General features: G+C 41.0%; 1 protein-coding gene across 9 annotated transcripts in view; it reads right to left on the bottom strand.

The window, feature by feature from the left end:
• Nucleotides 1–23,742, bottom strand: part of Mtcl1 (microtubule crosslinking factor 1) — a 125,777-nt gene that overhangs the window by 20,767 nt on the left and 81,268 nt on the right. For 5 of the 9 annotated variants that reach the window (XM_048806564.1, XM_048806562.1, XM_048806563.1 and 2 more), the window contains 4 exons: nt 18,256–18,378; nt 14,758–14,988; nt 12,907–13,104; nt 4,487–4,654 (listed from right to left, as the gene is read on the bottom strand). In XM_048806564.1, the coding sequence (XP_048662521.1) occupies nt 4,487–4,654; nt 12,907–13,104; nt 14,758–14,988; nt 18,256–18,378 (720 nt within the window). The remainder of the gene's footprint in view (nt 1–4,486; nt 4,655–12,906; nt 13,105–14,757; nt 14,989–18,255; nt 18,379–23,742) is intronic. The other 4 variants (XM_015482547.2, XM_048806565.1, XM_048806569.1 and 1 more) reach the window with 2 other exon arrangements.

The raw sequence follows: 23,742 nt of genomic DNA, 5'->3' as shown, positions 1-23,742 counted from the left end.
TTACGCTTTCTAAATAAAGGGCTTTTTACATATATTTCCATATATTTCCCCATTTGGTTCTACAGCAATCCTATAGGATGACCTTATTTCCAATCCACTAATAAAGAAATAGAAGCCAAAAAAGTCTTAAAGGACTTTCCTAAAGACGTGGTCAATTATTAACAGAGTTGAAACTAGAAACAGGGTGGGTTTTCTTTAATTTTTAGCTGTGAGTTAATGTCACCAGTAAACGCCGCAAATTAAATCGACTTCCTTTCATTATTCATACATGAAGCTATTCAAAGACCTACTAAAACCATTTAATAGCTTATTATCTATGTCTAAACAGATACTTTCAACTATTTTGAAATCAGTTGCTCAAAGACTTCAGCTAGCCAGTATTATTCAGAAAGCCCATCTGCCGGTATCAGGTTGCTAAGGATTTGGTCAGTTTAACAGCAAGTTCTTGCCCACAAGGGATGTGTGGGGAGAGAACAAACAAAGAGCCTCAACTCTGTAATAAAGGCAAGAACTTCATGCTGCTTTCCCAGTGGGACTCTGGCCTGCGTGGAGAGGAACAGAGGCAGTCTGAGGTCTGGGGCTGGGTGGGGCAGGCAAACTCCTGAGGAGGACAATAACAGTTGGACAGTGACAGGCTGGGATAGTGACAGATGAAGGTGAAGAGCAGAACCAATGGATGCTATTGATCAGTTGGTTATAAAATGTGTATGTGCAGGTGGTGGGGTGGTGGTGGTAGTGGTGGTGATGATACTTTTCTTTACAGTAGAAAGATAATACAGAAACAAAATAGGGGCAAAACATTCACAATTAGACAGAAGATAATTAGGAACCATGCACTTCCATAGAATTTCAATTTACTACAGCTCTCTCTGAGCAATCCATATAAGCCAAAGTGAAAGACGTGGTGCTAATGCTTTTGCAGACAGATCCCAAGTGCTCTCTAGCAATCAGCTCTTCCTCTTTGGCATCTCCTCAAGCAGTTACCATTCCACGACAGCAAATGACTTCTGCTAACCTGCTCACAGACACAGTGACAGCAAACTCCTCTGTATCAGAACCCCTCATTTCCCTGCTCGTCTCTACTCAGATCCCAATCCAGCATCCGACTTATGAATCCTATTGTCTTTGATAACCCCACACAATAAAGTCCCCCTTGACTTCTAAAAACAAGTCAGCATACTCCCATGACCATCTCCTTTCACTTAAGAGGCTGCCCTCTTTCTTCCTTTACTCCCCTTGCATTGTAACATGCATTAGCCCCAGAGTCCAGTGAGGACTGCTGTTAACTTTTCCAGTGACATCCTAATTATCAGTTCAACAAAACTCTTTTAGCTTTTATCCATCCTGACCTCTCCAAAGCATCTGTGTCAAACTCCATCGAATTCTGTGGCCTCTCTTCTCTTGGGTTCTGGGACAACATTTGTTCCTGGATTTCCATAGATTTCTCTGGTTGCTCATTTTTCTGGCTGCTATTTCAAGTTCCTTCTTTGAGCCTCTCTTATTCTGCATGGTTCTGAGGATTCCACTCACAGCCATGACTTGAACTACCACCTATTTATTCTCAGGTACAGCCATGAATCACATAAAGGCATTTTAGTCAACAACAGACTACAAGAACTACAGTGTTCTTGTGAGATTATATTGCCAACGAAGAACAGACATCTTAGTTTAAGAATATTCTATGATATTCATACGAGGACATCTCATAATGACAAATTTCTCAGTATGCGTTCCTGTTGTTTAATGATCCATGACCATACATATATCTTTAGCCTGGCCTGCTATTTCCCCTTTACGTATCAAGGTAGACCCTTCAAATCCAGCCTCTTCCTTCTCCAGCTCAACTGTCTTCTCTCCCTGGTCCCTGTCTTGGTGAAGAGTACTATCACTCAGGTACCCACACTAGAAACCCAAGAGCCTGCTAGCTGCTTGCCACTCCACAGCATCTATTTAAAGGGTCACCAGGTCCTGCTACTTTCTACTTTTTATTTATTTTTTTCCTTTTAATCGCACCCTCATCTCCACTTTCATGGTTACCGTTTTCTTTAAAGTAACCCATTTCTCACCTGTTCTACTGTTCCTAGATCTTTGAAACCAAAGGTCTCCTTCTCATTACCACAATAACTGAAATATGAAATGAAAAGACCTGTGATTTCTACAGGCCTGTTGCCTACATTTATGTTCAGAGAGCACACTAAATTTTAGTGAGGGTTTAGTGAATGTAAAGATGCATCAAAAAGTTAGGGGTGTAGCTCAGTGATAGAGCATACAGGAGACCGTGGGTTCAATCCTCAGCACCATTAAAAAACAAAACAAAACTTTTTCTTGTTCTAGTTCAGCAGTTCCCTGATCTCAATCTATAGACCCCCCAGTTAATCCATCCAACTCTAATGGTTTCTAATTCACGCTCTACCTTGAAGCTGGAGTAATCTTTTTAAAAAAGAAATCTAAACTTCCATGACAAAACTGAGATTTCAGTTATCAATTCTTTCAACACTCTTCTTTCCTCCTCATATCTGAGCTCCTCAAATGAGCCACATTCTCTTCTTCATGTTGTCCCTTTTTTTGCTTGTAATAATAATTTAAAAAAAAACCCTCATTCTCCTTCTGCATGCAGCAACTCCCAGCCATCCTTTCTGATTCATTCTCAGCACCTACACCAGTGACTTTCCTTGAGCCTCAAGCTGAGGTGTGTGGCCTGCTTACTCCAGTTCCTCATGGGCCATGCACAAACAAGCAGGTACTTTCTGTACCACTATGAACAATAGCCATACTGCACTGGAAGCCCCTTTGAGGAATGTGGTATTATTGCTGAATCCTCAGCAGCTGGAACAAGGTCTGACTTTCATGTCAGTTAAAACAATCACCAATTTGGGAACTGACATAAGATGGGCTTCACTGAAAGAAAATATTTAAATTTTAGAATTAAACTGTTTTGCATGTAGGTAGAAGTGGATCAAGATGGGATGATTACATATGGACTAGCCCTAGCCTGCATTCATTGCTTCTTGGGCTTCACATGTTGAAGAAACTTCCTAAACAATTTGGGCAGAAGAAGAGCTCTACCTAGTACCACTGCCTTCTAGGTTTGAAGCCCTAGCTTTGTTTCTTGGTGTGTGGTGACTCTCCCTGAGGCTTTGTTTGTAGCAAACATGTGGGCGGATACCAGGTTGCTCTAAAACAAAGATGAAATGTTTTGAAACTGGCTTGCATCAAAGATTATATCTCCCTTCTTTAGCTACACTTGTATCTCTGAAAATATTTAGCACCCTTTACCCCGAGCACATATCTTTAAATAGGTTTAAAGGCAGCTAATCAGAGAGCATGCTTACTCATTTCTCCTCCTCGGCTGACTCTGCATGCTGTGTACTAAGATAAATAGAGCATCCAGTGAGCATCCCCTACCAGCAGTGGACAGTAGCCACACCAGCTCATGGCTCTAACACCTGATGGGTCTGACCTGGAATATTGTGTCCCTGGCTCCACACAGGACTGTTAGCCCAACCCCACTGTTGCTGGGGTCAGGTGACAATGTAGGTGAACTGTGGGTACCTGGGGCCAGGTGGCAGTGCAGGTGAACATGTAGGAACCAAGAGAGTTGGGGACATGAAAGACTCTTTGTCTTTTATCAAGACTGATCAAAAGATGTCTCCTTTTTTTTTTTTTCTTTCATGACTGAGCCAATTCCTATAAAATTTTAATGACTTTATGATTTGCCTCCAAACAGAGCCTAGGAAATAGATGATAGCAGATACACAATTCTTCCTTCCCTCCTCATATTCAAGGAGCTGAATGAGACTATGAGCAGCACACTCTAGGAAACATCTAACTTTAAAGGATTTCCAGGGAAGAAACACTTAAGAAAGGCTGTCTCTTGTTGTTTGATCTTAACTCTATAGGCTGGGGTATGAAATCTCAGAGGATGCAGGACACTTGGGCTCCTGCAGTACTATATAGCTCTGAGATCTGAAGCAAGTTGTTTCTTCTGGGCCTCGATTTCCTTTGGTGTAAAAAGGAGATAGGAACTGATGGGGCTTCCAAGGGCATGCAATGGAAGGTCTAAAAGCTCTTTCCAATATTTTGGAAAATCTAAAGGATTAGCATTTGTTCACCTTTCTCAGAGATCATTAAACCACAGTCTGCTCCTGCTTTCTCCTGTCTAGATTTATGTCAGCTCAGCATGATGACAACTTCAAGCTGGTCATCCTCCTATGGTGAGCCCTACAACCTTGCTGAGTGCAGAATGGATGAATAAAGCTATGATAAATGCTCCTTAGTGGAGGCTGTGTTTCATGCTTGAGGATGGGGATATTAAGAAACATGAGGGGCCTGGGAAAGGTTGGGCACTAAACTTAAGGAGGCCACAAGCAGCCATTCCTCTCCTTTCTCCTGGATTAGGGCTATCTGTGCTTCTTCCCCACCCATCCTTAACAGGACAGTGGAAACATGGTGGTCAGGAGCAGGGAGACCCAAGTGGGATGGGTACCTGTTCCAAGCGGCACTTGAGCATGGCCCACTCCATGTCCCAGGCGGCCTTGTCGCTGGCATACTGCTGCTGCAGCCGCAGCCGGGCATGCTCATCTTCCCGCAGCTCTGAGCGAAAGTCCTCTAGCAAGGCCTTGAGGGCGCTGAACAGCTGCTGGTTTTCCACCACCTGTGGGAACAGCAGGTCAGGCTCAGTTGTCTCAGTGAAGAGCATCCATTATGTTAGAAAAAGAGAGGCTCTCGCAGCCAATGGGCCCTGGGGCTGCTTCCCAGGTGCTGCTGGCAGAGTGCAGGGTGGGTGGGTGGTCTACACTTAGGTGAGAGTAAAGGATCTCACTGCTGGCCATTGGTCTCCTGGGGACTGCTGGATCAGAAGAGGCTGAGGGAAGGCTTCGCCTGTACCCTGCTGCATTCAGGGGCTGAAACTTAGGCCAATGCTGTGGGCACCTGAAGCAGAGAGGTACCCAGGGCCCCAAGGGGCAGAAATGAGGAAATGGCAGAAAATCACAGGTGGCTCTAAAGCCAGGGTTGCCAGGACACCCTATGAGTCTTCAGACATCTAGAACTGAGTTGTGCCTGCTGCTCTGCCAAGGGATTGCGGACATGAGAAGATCCATCCATTCAAGATCCACACAAGATCCACACTCTCCTCCATACGTGCTTTCACTCTAGTGACGGCTGTCAGACTAGAAGAGAAATCATGAAGGCCTAGTTACTCCTATATTTATAGGGTGGCCATACTTGGACTGCGGTCACCAAACTGTTTTATAAGCAACAAGCATGGCATGAGGTTGGGAGGGTACTTTGGGTGGATCACAATTAGAACCAATAGTAAAATGCTTACCCTGCTTTCTGCAGGCTTTGTTGTGGTCCCCTGAGACTGAATTACTAGCCCTCCCTTTCTGCCTCAGTACTCTGGACTGGTCTCACTAATCTCATGAATGACAACCACCTCTACTTGCTCATCTTGTTCCTGTCCCACCACCATTACCACTTCTGTACGCATCTGAGGGAGAGGCAGCCCTGACCCACCCCCACATCTCCAGTGTTCTGCACAATCCTTGGCTCAGGTTAAGCATGCAGACATGTCTGGTCAATGGAGAATGGGTTTTTATTATCGACCTGTTTATCTCACATAAAAGACATATTTCCTAAGACCTGTCCAGCCCTTTGAAGGTAAATTTCAAAACCATGATTTCTATCTTAGTTTGTGCAAGCATAGGCATTATATCAGAAAGGTTTATCCAAATGAATTAAATACACTGAGTCAATTATGATTCCTTGTTAATACAGACCACGTGGGCCTCTTGTCTCAAGCAGAAAGCACCAGAGTGCATCCTGGGCTCCCAGGACATTCTTGTTTGGCTCACTTATGAAGCAGGAGGAATAAAAACTCTCTAAGTCCGGTTACATGCAGACAAGCTCAATTTCAACAAGACAGAGCACACACTGTCAGGCAGAACCCCATCCTCAGTGAGCCTCGCTGCCCCAATTAGTAAGGGCATGGGGTCCCGCTCAGATCCTGCATGCTCACAAGTCTTCTTAGTCATCCTTCTAAAATCATCTAGCTGATCCCCTCAACACACACAAAGGCTATACAAATATGAGAAGAATTTATGATACCTGGGATATGTTTAGATTTAAATACAGGTAGACTAGAAAATTACTTAATATAAGCAAATTAACTGAAAACTCTGTAGTTGTCCTTGTAATTTAAGAAGTTATGACATCAGATAGGAGACCTGTGATGGAGGAGAAAAGCCTATTTGTTAGTATTCATTGCTCTTGAGTTTTTCTCATCTTGAACAACAATTTTTACTCAGAACAAAAGGCAGTACGAGCACAAATAAGTTATCATTTGAAAACTTCATCAGACAGAGAACCTTCTAAGGATCCTACAATCCTTCCAACCATCTGAGTATAAATAAGTTACCACTACACTCCAGAAGATAGAGGCTCATGAACTGTGTGAAACCTAAATGCAGAACATTTTTTACAAAATTCCACACCAAGAATATCTAAAAATATAAAAGTTTTTATAAAAAACCCCAAAATTATATAAATGCAATTGATGAAGAAGTGTTGTGACACTCTTCTTAGAAATGTACATCTTCACAGAGAATTTGATGAAAAAAAGTGCATTTTATGATATTTTCTTAATATTTCCATCATAAAAATCACACTTTTTGCATCAAAAGAATTTAAAGCATAAAATAATGAAAATAAATTTGACCCAGTCTTTGGGGCTGTCATCTAATTTTCACCAAAGAGAAAGTAGAGAACCACATAATACATTCTTACATATAATCAATAACGTTCTATGAATCCCAATCCATATATGGTTCAATATGTGCTATTCTTAGCCCCTATATCATGTGACTGCTAATAACATTAGAATCAGAACTTTATAGTCCTTTGGCAAATTAAAATTTTGGTTTCTCTGGATGCAAAGCAAGTACTTTTGGGTATTAGTAAATATCAGATTCAATAAAATTTATGCACATTTAGGTCATAAATTTTATTGAATACATTTTTGGTATTAGTAGATATCAAATTCAATGAAATTTATGCATATTTAGGTCAGAGTAACCAACAAAATATCCTAAGATCCCAGGACAATATTAATCAACATAGAATGAGCTCCAAAATTGCTTTGGGGAAAGATGCCAAATAGAATAAGAACCCAGAGCACCCCACGCTATTGGTATTTGTTATCATAATCACCCAGGAGCAGTGTGTGACATGGCAGGAATCCAGGGCAACTTCTGCTGTGAATGCACAACAGTCAGAATCGATGTTTGGGTCAATAGTTCTAGAGACCATAATGAGCCATGGGTGAGCATGATTTTTCTAAAAGATATATATATATATATATATATATATATATATATAACGATCACTGATATTATTTCCTATGTGCCAAGAATTTTGCTCAATAGTTCTAGAGACCATAATGAGCCATGGTTGAGCATGATTTTTCTAAAATATATATATATACACACAGTTATAACAATCACTGATATTATTTCTTACGTGCCAGGAATTTTGCTCAGTTATTTACCTATAGGACCTTATTTACAATTTTCCTCAATACGGGGTGCAAACTGTCATGCTCCCTGTTTTGCAAAAGAAAAACTATTTCTAGTGATCAGGGATTACCAAGGTCTCTGTTAAGGAGATAAGAGCCTGGACCACAATTTAGGCCCGTCACCACTAAGGTCAGACAAACCAACCCTGGAATATTCAAATTCTGACATTATACCTTGCCAAGGTTTTTCTTTTAACTTTGCCTTAGAAAAGCCATCTAATCTCTATGAAACTAATTTCATTTCCTATATCAAGGGAAATAATAGTAAGCTATCCTGAAAAAATGTTGAAAGGTCACTTTATTCATTTTTTTCCCTGGTGGTGCCCCTTGCTGGGCCAGGCAATGGGTAAAATGATGACCAAAATCAAGTCAGGAATCAAATTAAGACTCAGGCCCACTTAGATTTTTTTTAATACTGAAAATCATCTTGGATATGGAGCTTTCAGAACCTTCCGTGCCAGAGGCCCAGCTGTGCAACCTTTTGGCTTGTACATTTGTGAAGTACAGGTAAGGTTCAACTCAAAAACACAACTTTCCAATCTCTTCACAGATCAGCTGATTGGTTTTCTAGCAAAGGCTTCACCATTTCCTTCTCTAAAGGCATTTCTGCCCTTCGTGGCTCATCTCTCTTGGGTAAGGCTTAAAATAATCCTAAAATTGAGATCAGGAGCTTTGCTGCACTATAATGTGTCACACATTATAACAGGTTCAAAACTGGCTTTCAAACAATCAGACTGCTATGCAAGTCTACAGTAAAAATTATTCATAGAAAGTAAAAGGGGAGTATTAGATAAGGTAATATACCCATATATTTGTGATACAATGCCAGCTATTTTTCAGACTCATAGTTTTCTAAGATGTGCATCAGATGGAATCATACCACCATTAGCTCTACTTGGCTTGCCTCAGATCCATTAACTTTGGAGACAGGTTTAATCTAAAGTTAAAATAGACATATTGACCTGCTGCCATGGTTGACCCACAAAAAGCCAATCACAAAATAGAGTTGATGGCCTCAGCCTCCTACTTACTTATGTTATCCCACACAGGCAGGGGAATTCTGCAATGCTACAGTAGCTGCCCTGACCCCCAACCATGCATGCATAGTTCTACTTGATACACAAAAGAGGGGGACTTCATGCAGCATTCAGTAAAGACAACTCCTCATGAGCAGGAAGCTGAGACAAGACCTTTACCCAAGACTTTTACCTTGAGATTAGCCAGAAACATTCACACATCCAGCAACATTTTTATAAATAAGCCATTTGTCCTTCTTACCTTCACTGTTACATTCAGACTAATTTTAAGATTCTTTTCTAAAACCAATATTCCCTCTACAGATAAAAGAGAATGGGCCATTTAAGACTGACCCTGAAAATATAATTTGTGATGGAAGTTTTCAGGAATGATAGTTTCATTTATGTACAAAAGTCCTTTACCCTCTGGGCAAGAATGTGCCCAGGGTACCATTCAGGAGGGCTCTGTGCCTGCGTTCTTCATAATTTTCACCAAGAACAAATATGGTACGTGAAAGAATTAGTGTAGTACATGTTAAATACTTCATAAACATTGAGTCGTCAGCTCACAGGCCTAAGAAATCAGGGAAGGTCTGATGAAAATCAGGTGGCCCTTTGGGAAGAAATCAATTCTTAGCAAGGCTTAAAGCTTTACCACTTTGGAAAGTATATTGTAAACAGCCAGCTGTGGTTAACTCTGGAAGGCAGGATGAAGGGCAAAGAGAGTACCCTCAGGTATATATGAATTTTTATCTATGCTTGTGCAATTTGCAGAGTCATAGAAATATTAATAAATTCATAGCAAAATCAAGTATTTTATTATGTACATCTATAATGCACCAATAAAAAATATGGAAGAAGAAAAAAATTTAAATCATGTGTTTCACAATTATGAGCTCTGGTCTGGTTCCCTGGCATGTCTCCTAGGTGAGGCTGTAAAGCTGAGGAGTCCAAAGAAGTAACAATGGTATACCATGCAAAATGGAAATGCAAATGCTATCTAGACTCGAGAGAAGAGCTTTCTTATTTAAAAAAAAAAAAAAAATTAGGGAAATTCACAGTTCTGACATACAGGCCTCATTTGACAGAAGAGATCTTTAATGAAGTTGTTTTTTAAATCTTCTGTAGCACATAAAGAGGGGATGAAGACAGCCACAAAGTCCTACTGCTAGTACTAGAGCTGGGCAAGGTCCAGGACCAGGAAACCAAAGGCTCTGTGGCTGGAGGACAGGGCTGACTTTCAGGGCAGCCCCTCCAGGTACCAACACTGCAGCCAAGCCCTAGGTTAGGGACAAGATTCTACTCAGGTATTCAGATTCTACTCAGCCCTGAGGCTGGACTGGGTGAGATGCTTCAGTGACCAGAAGCAGATGAACCCTTAGAGACAGACATGAAACATCATTCCTTTAGCCCAGGCTATGAATTTTATGTTAGGTTCTTCATTTTACACTTATTTGTTTTAATTAAGAATACTATGTCACATTCCTTTTTAAAAAAATTTTTTTAGTTGTCAATGAACCTTTATTTTATTTATTTATTTATATGTAGTACTGAGAATTGAACCCAGTGCCTCGTACATGCTAGGCAAGTGCTCTACCACTGAGCCACAACATCAGCTCATTATGAATGTCACATTCTTGAATGAAAAAGTAAATTATCTTCTAATTAACCTAATGCCAGGAAGACTAGTTGTCAGAACCATAGGGTCACAATTCCAGCACCACAAATCACCTGAGTTAAAAACCCTAACTTCAGGAATTACTAAGAAGTAAAAAATGCATAAACAGCCTTAGGAATGTTGACCTTAAATGCCCAACAAAAAAGCAGCAAGTGTGTTGGAGCACAGTGAGAACCATCCACATGGCTCTTGTGCATTCTTGGCTTCTGTTCTTTCAGGTAGAGAGGCAAACTCAAAGTGCTTTTTGTGCTCAAGAATAACCAGGTCGCTGCCACAAGATCATGTAACTGAAGACTGGGAAGCAGGGAACACAGCCAAATGTTTGCCAACCTGATGATCTTCCCTGAATTGTTCCCAAGGTACACTGGTACATGTAATTTTATTTTTTATCTCTCTGGACATGATAAATGTTGCCATCTACTACATTCAATAATGAGAATGTGTGATATGACACAAATCAAAAAACAAGGCCTAAGAAATTTTGTTACTTGCTCATTTATCCTTGAGAAAGCAATTTGGCCCTGTTTCCCAAGCTGTTTAATGCTTTATGAGGTTCTCATGCTTCTGAAGAGGCCCCAGCTCTGCACAGCAGGTCTGTAAGACACGTGGGCTGGCTCTTGCACCCAGGCTTCCTGGCTAATACCCACGCCACTAACAGAGAGGCAAATCTTCTAATCAAGAATGTTCACTCTCAGTAAACAGCTGTCGCTTACAGTAGAGCTCATTAATCTTCTGTCCTTGGACATATGGCATTGTGCACACAGAGCTTTGCTTTCACTACTGTGGACAGATGAATCCAGTGAAAAACAAACCTGATTTTGACTATCTGTATGCTACACAGTCAGCCCATCTGGGTGCTTCTACTGCATGCTATATGTAATGGAAACTCATATGTCTGCCTCACTTTTAAGGGCAATCACGAAAAATTAGTGTTGGAAAGAACAGGAGGCAAAGGGAAACAACATTAAAATATACTGAGTGGGCGGTTCCAACTGAGTGACTTTACATTATTTTCCACCCCAAGGGTAACATTTTCCGTGACTGTTGTTTACAAAACCAGATGTGTTACATTTTTTTTTCCTTTTCCAAAGCATTTGGATGCATGTGTGGTAGATGCAGCAGGTTATGTATAACTGGCCATCAAGGAATACCATCTGAGTTAATCACAGATATTTTTGCAGACTGATTGACATCTTTTAAAAATAATAAAATTACTAGATTTGAAAGCCTTATTTGCAAAGTAAGATTTTAGTTTCTAACTAGATCATTGCTGGAAAATTTCTTCCATGATCTAAAACCTCCCCACAGACACCCTCATAATGATGCACCTCCTGTGTGATGGGTAAAGGTTCCCTTGAAAGTCTGTTCCATTTCTTGAGTCACATTATTCAGGGAGAATGAAAGGTGAATAGGTATACAAGGGAAACAGCTGTTTTGTTATGAAATATGATTTATATATGGAGAGAGAGCAGTTGGGGAGAAAACCCCAAATTCTCCCTATCTGCGCTCAGTACATCACAGCTTTCCTCATCTGGATCTGGGCCAAAGTCCTGATGATAACCTCCTCTCACTTGACCCACAGTGGCTCTGGGCGGAGGAGGCTTGAGTGAGAGGAGCAGCAGCTGCAGAACCCAGCATTGAGGGAGTGCTCAGAAATGCCTGAGGCTGAGGCCGCACCCAATGCCCAGCGTCAAGTAGGCTGTGTCCTCACCCCAGGACACAGACACCCTGCGGGGCTGGGGGAGGGGGGCAGCACAGGAGTTCTGGCTTGGCTGTCCAAGCCCTCTAAGAAGAAAAGTTGGGTCAGAAGGGACTCAAAGTCCAAGAGTGAGATAGCTTTACTACAGGGTCTCTCAATTCCTCCCAAGACCTCAATCTTCCAAATCTACTACAGCTGCCATTTGATAGAAAAATGAAAAAAAAAAAAAAAAACCAAACATATGTTATCAGTAGTATCTTTTGGTTTATAAAACAGGGTCTATTTCTGTGGGGCTCAGAAACACTTATAATTACTGAATAACACCGTGATACCACCTCTTTTGGTATATGCTTTCATTTTTTTCAAGGATTCATCAAATATTTTTATTTGGAACATTATGTTTCGAGTGGCCAAAGAGAACTTGAAAGACTTTATATAAGTTGAGAATTTAAATTAAAAAACATTGTTCTTTTTTCCTTACAAATTATGTTGTCAATTCAGTGATGTTGGCAATTGCTGTTTAGCTAATGACAGTCAAAAAGCCCTGGAAGTTCTTTCTTTGGCTGTGATAGAAGCATTGTATTCAGTGTTCTCACTTCCTTGCAAGAATGGTCAATTTTAAAAGTCCAAGATGATTCTATAAATTTTTTCCTCCCATGATATATTTGCTGGATTCTATTGATCTGATCTGACTACTATCCTTATTTATATGGGTAAGACAGATGAATTAATGGGCTGATACTAAGATTAAAAGGCTGAACAATATGATTTATAGCAAAAATCCAGCATCCCAAACAGCAGCAGGTGGCCACAGTCAGAGGACTTTCCTGCTACCAGGAACATCAGACTTGGGAACTTGTAATAAGATGGCACAAATGTGGCTTGGGGAGTCTCCTTTCCCAGGGGTAGACAGAAGGATGGGTTTGATCTAGACACCCACCTGCCTGTGGAGTGGTCCCCCATCCACAGCCTGTAGCCGTGATCCATGATCACCAAGCTGCACGGGGACATGTGGGGAACACTCCCCCACTGGAAAGCCAGAGCCTTGGTCACCATCATCTTGGTCTGGTCCATCCACTTGGTGATTCCCCTTGACTCCAAGCTCACCAAGCTCGGAGAGGGTCTCTGGATGCTCACCCTGAAATGAGTAGCATATGATGATCATAGCTTTGCCCTCATCCTTTTGCAATACAGTCTGATTTTGTGTGTGTGTGTATGTAATCAGGGAATGAACCCAGAGGTGCTTTAACACTGAGCCACATCGTCAGCCTGTTTTTATTTATTTTTTTTTAATTTTGAGATAGTGTCTCACTAAGTTGCTTAGGGCATTGCTAAGTTGCTGAGGCTGGCTTTGAACTTGAGATCCTCCTGCCTCAGCCTCCTGAGCCACGGGGATTACAGATGTGAGCCACTGCACCTGGCTAATTTATTTTTTAGTTGTAGATGAACACAATACCTTTATTTTATTTTTATGTGGTACTGAGGATCAAACCCAGTGCCTCACATATTCAAGGCAAGCACTATACCACTGAGCTACAACCCCAGCCCGACTGATTCTTTTTTAATGGGGTCTCACTGTATTGCCCAGCCTGGCCCTGAATTGCTGGTTTCAAGGGATCCTTCTGCCTCAGCCTCCTGAAGTGGTTGGGACTACTGAAACTATTGTTTGAGGCTAACTATCCGCTTAATGGATTACCAAGTTCTTTCCTTCTTTGCCTTTTTCCCCTAAGATGCTCATTTTGGCTATTTCTCTCATTGACCCTTCTTCCATTTAAATGGCATAGTGTGGGTGACCCATTTATTAGAAAAGGTTAATGAGACATTTTACTTCTTATAAATTAGTATTGCTTCTAGCTATAATTTTATGAATTAGGGGAATTCTGTAGTATTGACCAACAGGAAACCTTATTTCTAGCCTTTCCTAGCAAAGGTTTTCCCTGTCATGAACACTTGGAAGCTGGGTGAATTAATTTTTAAAAACTTTTTTACCCTGAGGAAAGAGAATCACCCACCATTCACAGAACAACTTTAAATTACATATCCTGTTCACTAGAGTGGGAAGCAGACAAAAGGTCTTTGTAGGTTCAAAGGAAACCAGCTATTTACAATGCCTTGAAGCAGGTAAGTAGTCTGGGTGTGGATGGACAGAATGCACAGGTCAGCAGTTCCAGGCCTATGCTTACCAAAAAGCAAAGCCAGGACAGAGCCTGTGGAGCTAGAGGTCACTCTGATTTCAGCAACAACAACAAAAAAAATCAATCAGAAAGCAAATAACTCTGTTCCATTGCTGTTTTGAATTCAGGAATTAAGACATAAAGGGAAGAATATATATGAATTTCAGAGGTGACAAAGTGACCCATGTGAGACTTAGAAGAGACCCTTATGGCTGTCACAGGCTCTAGCATCTGGAAACGCAAAGTATAACAGAAAGGAGAGCAGATATTCTAGAACCAGATTATATAAACCACCAAAGGTGAATGAGATGGCAAAGGACCTCATGGTGATAACTTCAATGAATTAATAAACCAAGAACAAAGGAGATGACCTCAAAACTTCATTGCAGAAAGGAGTTATAGACCAGGATACTCACAAAACTAGTTCCAAGTACAGCATGGAATTCTTGGTTTCATATATAACAGGATAAGCCATTGCATTTCCATGGCTTGGACTGAAATTGACAAAATAATTTAAAATAACAGGACATGGATTTCTGTGTAGGGTAAGGGACAGCAGTGTCTAGGGTCAAGAACAAAACAGATGCAAATAAAATGAACTCTATGGATGGCCTTACCTCAGTAAAATCCTCTCCTCCCTCCTCCATCTGCTCCCCTTGCCGCCAGTGTTTCAGCAACCACCTGAGTTTGACATAGAAGAGGAAGATGTTCTGCTTCAAGGACCGGAGCTCCTGCTGCAGCAGGTTCTTCTCATCACTCCAGTTTCGCTCATGGAGGGTGTTCTGCAAAGCCAGGCTGTGCATTTCCAGCTCCTTCCACCTCAAGGCATAGAGGTGCTCCTCCTCCATCTTGAATGAAATCAAAGGGAAAGACTGACACATGGCTCATTCCAATTTGCCACCTAAACCCAACCAACTGCAAAGTGCCATTCAATTTAGACCATCTTACAAAGGAGATGAGAAACATAGGACCCCCATAAGTTTAGAGTGATGAACAACTTGAGGTGCATATGATGTATAAAATCTCATGAGCTTTAAGATTCAGAAGCAGGTGCTATTTCAAAGAAAGGTATTAGAACCATTTTCTCCCTGCCAGTCTCTCATGGTGTTCCTAGATGTCTCTAAACCCCTTAAGAAAAAAAATGTTTCTTTGATGAATGGCTTGCAGCTGATTCAAATGCCATTTAAGTAGATCCCACTGTGCCTGAGTTTGGCACATAAGGCTGCACTGCAATTATAAAGAAGAAATAAAATGGAAAGTCTTTTCTTTTATTTCCTGAGACCCCTAGTTTCCCAAAACCCCTCATAGAAAGAGAATACATAGCCAAGAGAAGGCCCACCAAGAGCCAGAGAGCACAGCAGTTAAAGCCAGAAGGAATTTTTTTTTAGCTGCATACAGTGGTCAGCAAACAAGAAAGTAAGTACCTACTTCCACACTGAAGGCTGAACCTACCTATTAGATATGCATAGTAGATTTTCTTAGGGAAATAAAAGCATTGCTGAAAAAGAAGAATCTTCCACCTGAGCTCTAAGTTCCTGTTTTGTTATCTTTCTTCAGTTTGAGAGAGTTTCTCTCTGCACCACCCAGGCTGGACTCTTGGGCTCAAGCACTCCTCCTGCCTCAGCCACCCAAGAAGCTGGGACTACAGGTGCCCGCCACCATGTGTGGTGGCACTCTTCCAAGAGACAAATGATTATTACGTGTCAATAGTGACTACGCAAGAGGGTGTAAGTAAAATTGTATTTTGTAGATAAGGGCACAAGAATAATATTTATATTAGCTAAAGTGATATATGAGATTAAAGGTTTCTATTCCATAGACCCACCCTACCTCCCAAACAAAGATTAGAATGGCAGCCTGGTCATTATCAGCTGTCCTCTCTTAATTTAACATTCTGTCTTGTGCCAAAAAGGGAGTGATTTCTTTTATCCTAAACAACTACATTATTTCTGAGGAACCTGAGGCTAGGACTATGGCTGCCTAAAGGTGACACCAATATGCTAAAGATGACACCAATACGGCTAATGTGCTAAATAAAGGCCAGGGGGAGACAGAAGTGGCTGTGGGAATGTCTGAGGATCTATGCAATTGTCTCTGTGGCTACTGTGGTGACAGTGGTTATCTACTGTACTTCAGGCTGAAAGTGGCAATTTTATCCAGTACCTCAGTAGTCTGCAAGTTCCACCGCTGGCTATCACCCTGTGGATATAAGCTCAGATAAAGTGCGGGCAGCCTGGCACACCAAAATCCCTCACTTGCTGTTGTCTCAGCCACCTGCCTCACTGAGGGAAAAATCCAGCTTCCTCAGGGGTCACATGAAGCCAACACAGCTCTTTCCCTGAGATGCTATAGAAAGATCTCAAGATAACATTTTGAGGGGTGCTACATCTCAAGGGGCCATTCTCATGCCCCTCTATCTGCAGCGCCCTGTCCTGGCTCACTCTGACACCCCCCGACACACACACATACATACTGCCCTTTCTGACTCCTTCTGTTCCATGCCTCCAAGTGCTTCTCAAATCTCAGATCTGACCTTCTGCCCTACGACCATGTTAGGGGACAACTTCCTTTAACTTTTGAACAAACCCGAAGACAATATCTCTTCATTTCTTAAGTCTCTGCTTCAAAATACTCCTTTCTCATTAATCCAAGTACTAGACACACCTGAGACTCTACCATTGCACTATCAGCATCTCCAGGGATAAACTCCCTTTTCAACCTATTTTTGGTACAATGCTTTAAAAAAAAAATCTTTTTAATTAGTTAGGAATTGGTCGTTTGTACAATATGGAATTGTTTTCCTTTGGTAATGATAGTGAAACTTGATTTATAAGCAAAACATTTGAAAAGGGGTATGCCTCTTGCGGGAGAGGATAGCAGAGAATATTCATTCCCTGCTGTTCAACTCTAACCTCCCTAAGCTGCAAAGTGTAGCAGGCAATCCTTTAATCAGTTTGTGACCCATTTAGATCCTCTTGACCTGAATCACCCTGGAGGCATATACATACAGCACATATTCCTTGCCAAAATAAATTCTTGGATATACCAGGAACCTTACTTTGCATAGTATATTGCATGATAGAATATCAAGGTCCACTATTCAATATCAACTGCTTTGTTTCATTTTAAACGACAGCTATCTTTCGACAGCAAATGCAAGGGGAAAAGAGCAGTGATAGCAATTCTGAATTTACATATCTGTTTATAGCTTAATTAGATGCAGGGTGTCAGGGACTGGACTATCCTCGGGAGGCCTAGAGCCAGAGTGCCTGTTACCTGTGAATCCCTTCTACTAAGAGCTCTGGGAAAGGATTTAGTGGATAAAGAATAATTAGCCTGTAATAGGTTATTCTAAAATAACTAGAAGTTAATCAGGCCACAGCTCAATTATAGTGGCAGTATTTTTGAAGACGACAGTTTAGGATGAGTTGATATTCCTATCAGAAGATTCTCTTAACATTGAGCAAGGTGATAGACACACTCCCCTGTCTGCTTGCATTTAAGGTCCTTGTTTTATGTCAGTTGCCTGGTTGGTACTGCTATAGTAAAGTTTAGATCAGATATGCGGAAAACTTTCCTGGTACCTTCATGTAAAATACAACCATTGTCCCTTATCCGTAGTTTTGTTTGCTGAAGTTTCAGTTACCCACAGTCCCACTCCAAAAATATTACCTAGAAAACCCCAGAAATAGCCAATTCTTAAATTTTAAGTAACATTTATTATAGTATAGTGTTATAATGATTCTATTTTTATCACATATTATTGTTAATCCTGTTCAGTGCATAACTTATAAGTTAAACTTCATGATAGGTATATATGTACTGTATAGGAAAAAGTAATATATTTGGGATTTGGTACTATTTGTGGATTCAGGCATCCTCACAATGCTTACAGAGGGGAAACCAAAGTGCTGAAATGTGTCTTCCAGAACAAAATGGTGGATAGTTGTCTTTTTGGCACATCTGAGAGGGGGTAGCTCAATTGGGTAACCTTTCTATATGCCTGTGGGTCTGTACAGGACAGGCAGCATTCTTTTAAAATGCATCATGGTGTATCTCCTGAGGGGCTCTGCAGACCAAGAAGCGGTCATGCTGAAATCCGCGTTAATATTTACCTTACGGATCTTGTTTGTAAATGTCTCTGTGTCCTCTTGATGCAGTCTGGCCGCCTGCGCGAGCTGACCCTGTAGCTCTTCTATCGATACATTCTGCTCAGGTAAAACAGGGGGGCCCCTGAGCTGATTGGTGGGATAAAGGAAGGGGTTTAGTGGAAACAAGAACTCTGCCTCAGGTGACAACGCAGGACAGACATCTGCACAAGCTCGAGACAAACACAGAGACATGGCACACGGGGTTGCAGCAGTGGAGTGACTCTGCGGCAACTTTCCTGGGACTTTGGGGATGGGGAGGAGCTGGTGTGTGGGGCTCCACAGCTATCTGCATCACCTGGTGATGGATGACTCCCCTCCACCTGCCCTGCTTCAGTGGCACACACTGCCCAAGAGGAACCACACAAAGATCTACTTATTACACTTCAGGTTACAAACAGGCCAATAAATCTGTGGATTCACTTATTGTTATTTTTATTGTTAAAGTCTACCTTTAAAGTCCAAATAGGCATGAGAAAGTGGTTAGAGTCACTAATTTGAAATGAAATGTGTTTTACAGAGTCGGAAACACTGTCATACTAAAATTCTCAGGCATCATTAAAATGTAAGCAAGACATTTTACCCACTGCTTTGTGCTACTTGGAGGCAGATGATGTACAAAACTGGGAATGAGAGTGGATTGTTGCAATAAAAACACATGCCATTTTACTGGCTTGTTTTGTTGACCTTTAATTAATCTGTTACTTCTCACTGAGGACACTGCTTCTCCTAATCTGTCATGAGTAAAAATCATACCCCAAGAACAGGAAATGCAGAAAATAAAACAGCAGAGCCGTTCGCTTAGCACAAGGAATAATGCGGGGGTAGAGGGGGATGCTCTTGGAGAAAGAAGAAAGGAAGAAAAGAAAATCAGACCCACTGGGGTTTCATCAAATTTGGGATAAAAATTTGCAAGTAAGATATCTAAACTCATCCAACCCTAAGAAATTCAAGAACTTCTGAATTAACTGCTTCTTGATTTACTAGTTGTTATTGCAGTTTTTTATATGTGGACTCTCTTTGAAAAGAGGCATTTCTCTACATGTGGAATTTATTCCACTGAATTCATCTCAACTAATTTTTCATTCCTAAAAGTTATATTTTCTTATTTTTAAATGTGTGATCTTATGATAGCAATTTTCCCTTTTTTTCTATATACCTGCATATTTAATAGTTCTGAACCCACTTTTTATATGGTGTCTGACAATCCTACAATCTAAATGTCTTAGAATTCTTGCCAGCTCTTGCTGCTGGTGGGTGTCTTTGTGTGTTTGAAGTTTTGCACCGTGAGTTCATCTTCAATGGGCAGTTATCTATGGGTCTCACATGCCACTTGGTTAAGAATGTGCCTCCAGACCTGCTTTGCACTTGCAGAAGCCAGCAGTAAGACTTAAGTCCCTCTCCTTGGGGATTCCTGGACCAAAGTGGTAACATCAGTTCAAAGCTTGATCCCATGTGAGAGCCAGCTGTGGTTCCCACTCCCAACCAGAGCCCATGCTGTGTAAACAAGTGTCCTGCTACCTCTCTCCTGCCCAGCAACCAGTAGGCAAATATTTCTCTTGTGAATTTCTTTCCCTGCTTGTGTTGGGCCTAAGGCTCTGTCCCTTGTTTCCATCCACCCACCTAACCCAGATATTGCTCTTGTTTTCAATTCTGAAATAAATTCCAACCCTTGAAGACTCCCTATTCTTGGAATTCAGCTATGTAAATAAAAGGAGTTTTATATTTTATGCAGCATTTTATTCAGCAAACACTGTGCACTTGTAATACAGGCACTGTTCAAAGCATTGGGGTTACAGTAATAGATGAAGTTGCCCAAACCCTACCCTCAGGGGTCTTCTCTTCTACCACTCAGTTGTTTTCTGCAAGAATGTTTTCAGGCAGCCTGGGCTGCTCGGCTGCTGGCTTCACTTTTTAGTTACAAATTCTTCCACAAATTTAAGATTCAAAGACTCTCCGTATTTTAATGCATTAGGTGCCAGCCAAAGTTTTGGACTATTTCACATTAAAACAGATATCCTAATCAAGCTTGTTGTTCAAAAAAAACCAAAGATCTATTAATTTAGTTTCTATATATGTTGAGTATTCTTCATCCACAATGCTTGGAATCAGAAGTGTTTTGGATATTTTTTTTGGGGGGGATGGACTATGGAATATTTGCATATGAATAATAAAATATCTTGGAAATGGGACACAAATCTAGGCTTGAAATTCATTTATGTTTTGTATATACCTTATAAACACAGATGGAAAGTAACTTTGTTCAATGTTTTTAATAAATTTGTGCATGAAACAAAGACTTCATGGTATGGAATTTTTCACTTGTAGAGTCACATGGATGCTCAGAAAGTTTTGGATTTGGGAGCATTTCATATTTCAGATTAGGGATGCTAACCCTGTATTATCCTAAACTATTAGGTTGGCTTCAATCTTAATAAATATTTAAATTATTTTTATTTTAAACAGAGAGATAGTCTCATACTTCAACATCATTTGATTAAAAATATGCTCTTCTGATTAAAACACACCTTTGAAGAGTACCGTTGAGATCCACATGTAGACTGTTGCCTGGTTAACAACAGAAACTTACTGATCAATCAGAAGTTTCATTATCTGGTATGGTCCATTTTTGCTAATGAAATATTAAAACTCCTATGGGTAGCTGCTCCTGGCTGGGATGCCAATGTCACTCCAGTGTTACAAAAACAAAATACAAACATGCCAAGGCAAGAGTTCTGGTCTAGAATGACTCCCATTGCCACGTGACTTCATATAATCACATACAACTGGGGAACATTTTCACATGACATATACATTTCCTCTAGGAAAAAATATACTTCCGTTTACCATCAATTCCCCAAAGGTTTTATTCTAAAAGTCATCCTTTGCTCACTTACCTAAGACTCTGGTTATATAACAAACAAATTCACCTTGATCTATATGGTAGTTTACTTAAACGAGTGCCATTCACACTTGTTTCCAAGGCTTTCTAGACATTAATCTTGACATCATGACCACCCTTCACCCTGAGCCAGCATTCTGAGATCCAATGTCATCCTTCTGCCCATAGGGGTTGAATCCCAGAATGATTCGTATTGTTAATTTCCTGAACGTCCCCAGAAAAAGTGACTTATAAATTCTTTCCACCCTTAAGAAAATAATGTCACCATCTCAATAAACAGAAAGAGGAATGCTATAATAACCACCAATGCTACTTGTATGTTATAAGTCTACAAGATTTCCATTGCCACAACTTTGTTTCTAGTGAGAGTTCCATTTTGTCCTGGCCAGTTCTGGTACCACCTCTTTGAAAAGCAGTATATGAGGTCAATGCATGTGTACAAATACTTGGCATAAACCCCACGTAGTTTCACTGCGGCTGGTATTTCACAGCTGAGACATAAGGGATTGCAGATGTTCCGTGTGCTTGGTTGATTAAAGGATAAAAGGGAGAGCTAGGGAGAAGAGCTCTTTGAGATTTCTGACCCAGAAACTCAATCCTCTGGGCACAGGCTTGGTTTCATTTATATGTGAAATCTGACCAGTGTCCATGCTTGGCCACTTCTCATTCAGAACTATTTTTAAGGCTCCTAGCACATTCCATATGAAACATTCTAAACACTGCGTACTCTTAACAAATGTGTCTCTCTCAGAAGACCTAATGGGAACCATGGGGTGAAGACAGGGAAGAGTTCAGGACACAGTGGGACCATCTTGCCAATATCTACTGAGATGAGCTTGTGCTTCTGAAGCACAGGGGTACTTGTGCTTCCGAAGTTGTTTTGCTGTTGTTTAGGTTGGGTGTGGTTTTTTAACAGTTAACTTCTGCACAATTACAATAGTGGGTGGGTTAGTGTTTGTGAATTCTGACTTCAGTTCTCTCTGACTGTGGCTGTTTTGAAGAATGCTGGCCTTGAATATACCTCTTCTTTCCTAGGTCTAGTGAAGGGTGGCATCTGAACAGCCAGCCTCTAACACCAATTTGTTATCCACTGAAAAGGGCTAATGTATAAGAATGGACTTTTCCTTCTTCTCCTTCCTGGTGTTATTACTGCTAACCTGGCTAAATACCCCAACCTTCCAAAAATAACATGTCTTCTTTCCCCTGTCCTCAGATATGAAAATGCATAAGGCCAAAATCAGAAGAGAGCCATTTCACAAATGGGAGTTGAAAAACTGATTCTTTTAAAAATATTCTGTTTAAATTCAAAAAGTTGTTTCTTTTACACCATTGAAGCTGGGTGTCCTATGGGACTTCTCTCTTAAACCTCCCAGGAGCTCTGAAGGAGGTTCACCCAGGGATAGAAGTAATTGGCTTGAGGACAAAATTAGTGTTTTTTTTAAAGGGCAATGTAACAGGGAGCAAAGACAACTGCTAGCAGTATGTCACCCAGCTTCATGTTAGCCTCATTCTGGATGAAAGTGTCCATGTTTGCAGCTGAAGTTGTAGCTCTGTGGAAGAGCGCTTCCTAGCATAAGCATGTGCAAGATCCTGAGTTTGATCTCCAAAGGGTGGGGTACAGGGGTGGAGGGTGCCCATGTTTGTCTTTTCCACAATGACTCTGGAATCTGTGTGAGTCTAACACAGAGTGGCTTCTCTCGTTGGGCTGTGCTGCTAACTGATGGGAGCTTTGTGTGCCATGTCCACGACAGCCTCATAGGAGGGCAATTGTTGGCAGTGAACTTAGGGATGTTTTCATTAAAAGGCTTTTTCTGCTTCCTGGAATTGCCCATTGTACAATTCCTTGGCACAATGTAATATTCAAGGACCAAACAAGTCTGTCAGAGTGATATCCACACCAGAGATAGGCAGCCTCTGCCACCCAGGCTTGATGAGGGATCGATGCTCAGCTCTTCTAATAAAAGGAAACACTACAATAGTATCAAAGGGATTTCAGAACACGCTTCATTAAGAAATTTTAAAAATAGAATGTGTTTGCATACTTGAGTTCTGTCTTCTGAGCAAAATGCCTTTTTGAATAAAGACATAAGAACAAAGGACACATAACTCCAAATTACCTCCATTACCCCTGCTAGGAAATGATGTTTGGGGTTTTATTTATTTATTTATGTATTATTTTTATTTTTTTAATCTGACCTACCACTATTGGGTTTTTATTTTATAATTGAAATATTTAAAATTAGAGGAAACTAGATGGGTTTCTAAAACAACCATGCCATGGCAAGGTAGCCATAATGTCACCTGAGTGAGGATGGCCAGAAATGCAGCCCAGTGGAGGTAGTAGGCTCTGTGCTGATAGGTGCCCACAGTCACAGAGAGCTCTAAAGCAGTCTTAAGAACACTGTTCTAGACCCAGTTCTGTCACCCACCCTCTTGGGCAGTTACCGGCAAGCCACTTCACTCTGAGGACCGCGTTTCCGCTCCTTCAAAGAATGAGACAATTAGTTTGAAGATCAGATGTTCCTATCTGAACTACACTGTTTGGTGATCCT

This window comes from Marmota marmota, unplaced genomic scaffold (assembly GCF_001458135.2).
Source record: "Marmota marmota marmota unplaced genomic scaffold, marMar, whole genome shotgun sequence".
NCBI classification, from domain to species: domain Eukaryota; kingdom Metazoa; phylum Chordata; class Mammalia; order Rodentia; family Sciuridae; genus Marmota; species Marmota marmota.
This window is presented reverse-complemented; position numbering and strand designations above follow the sequence as displayed.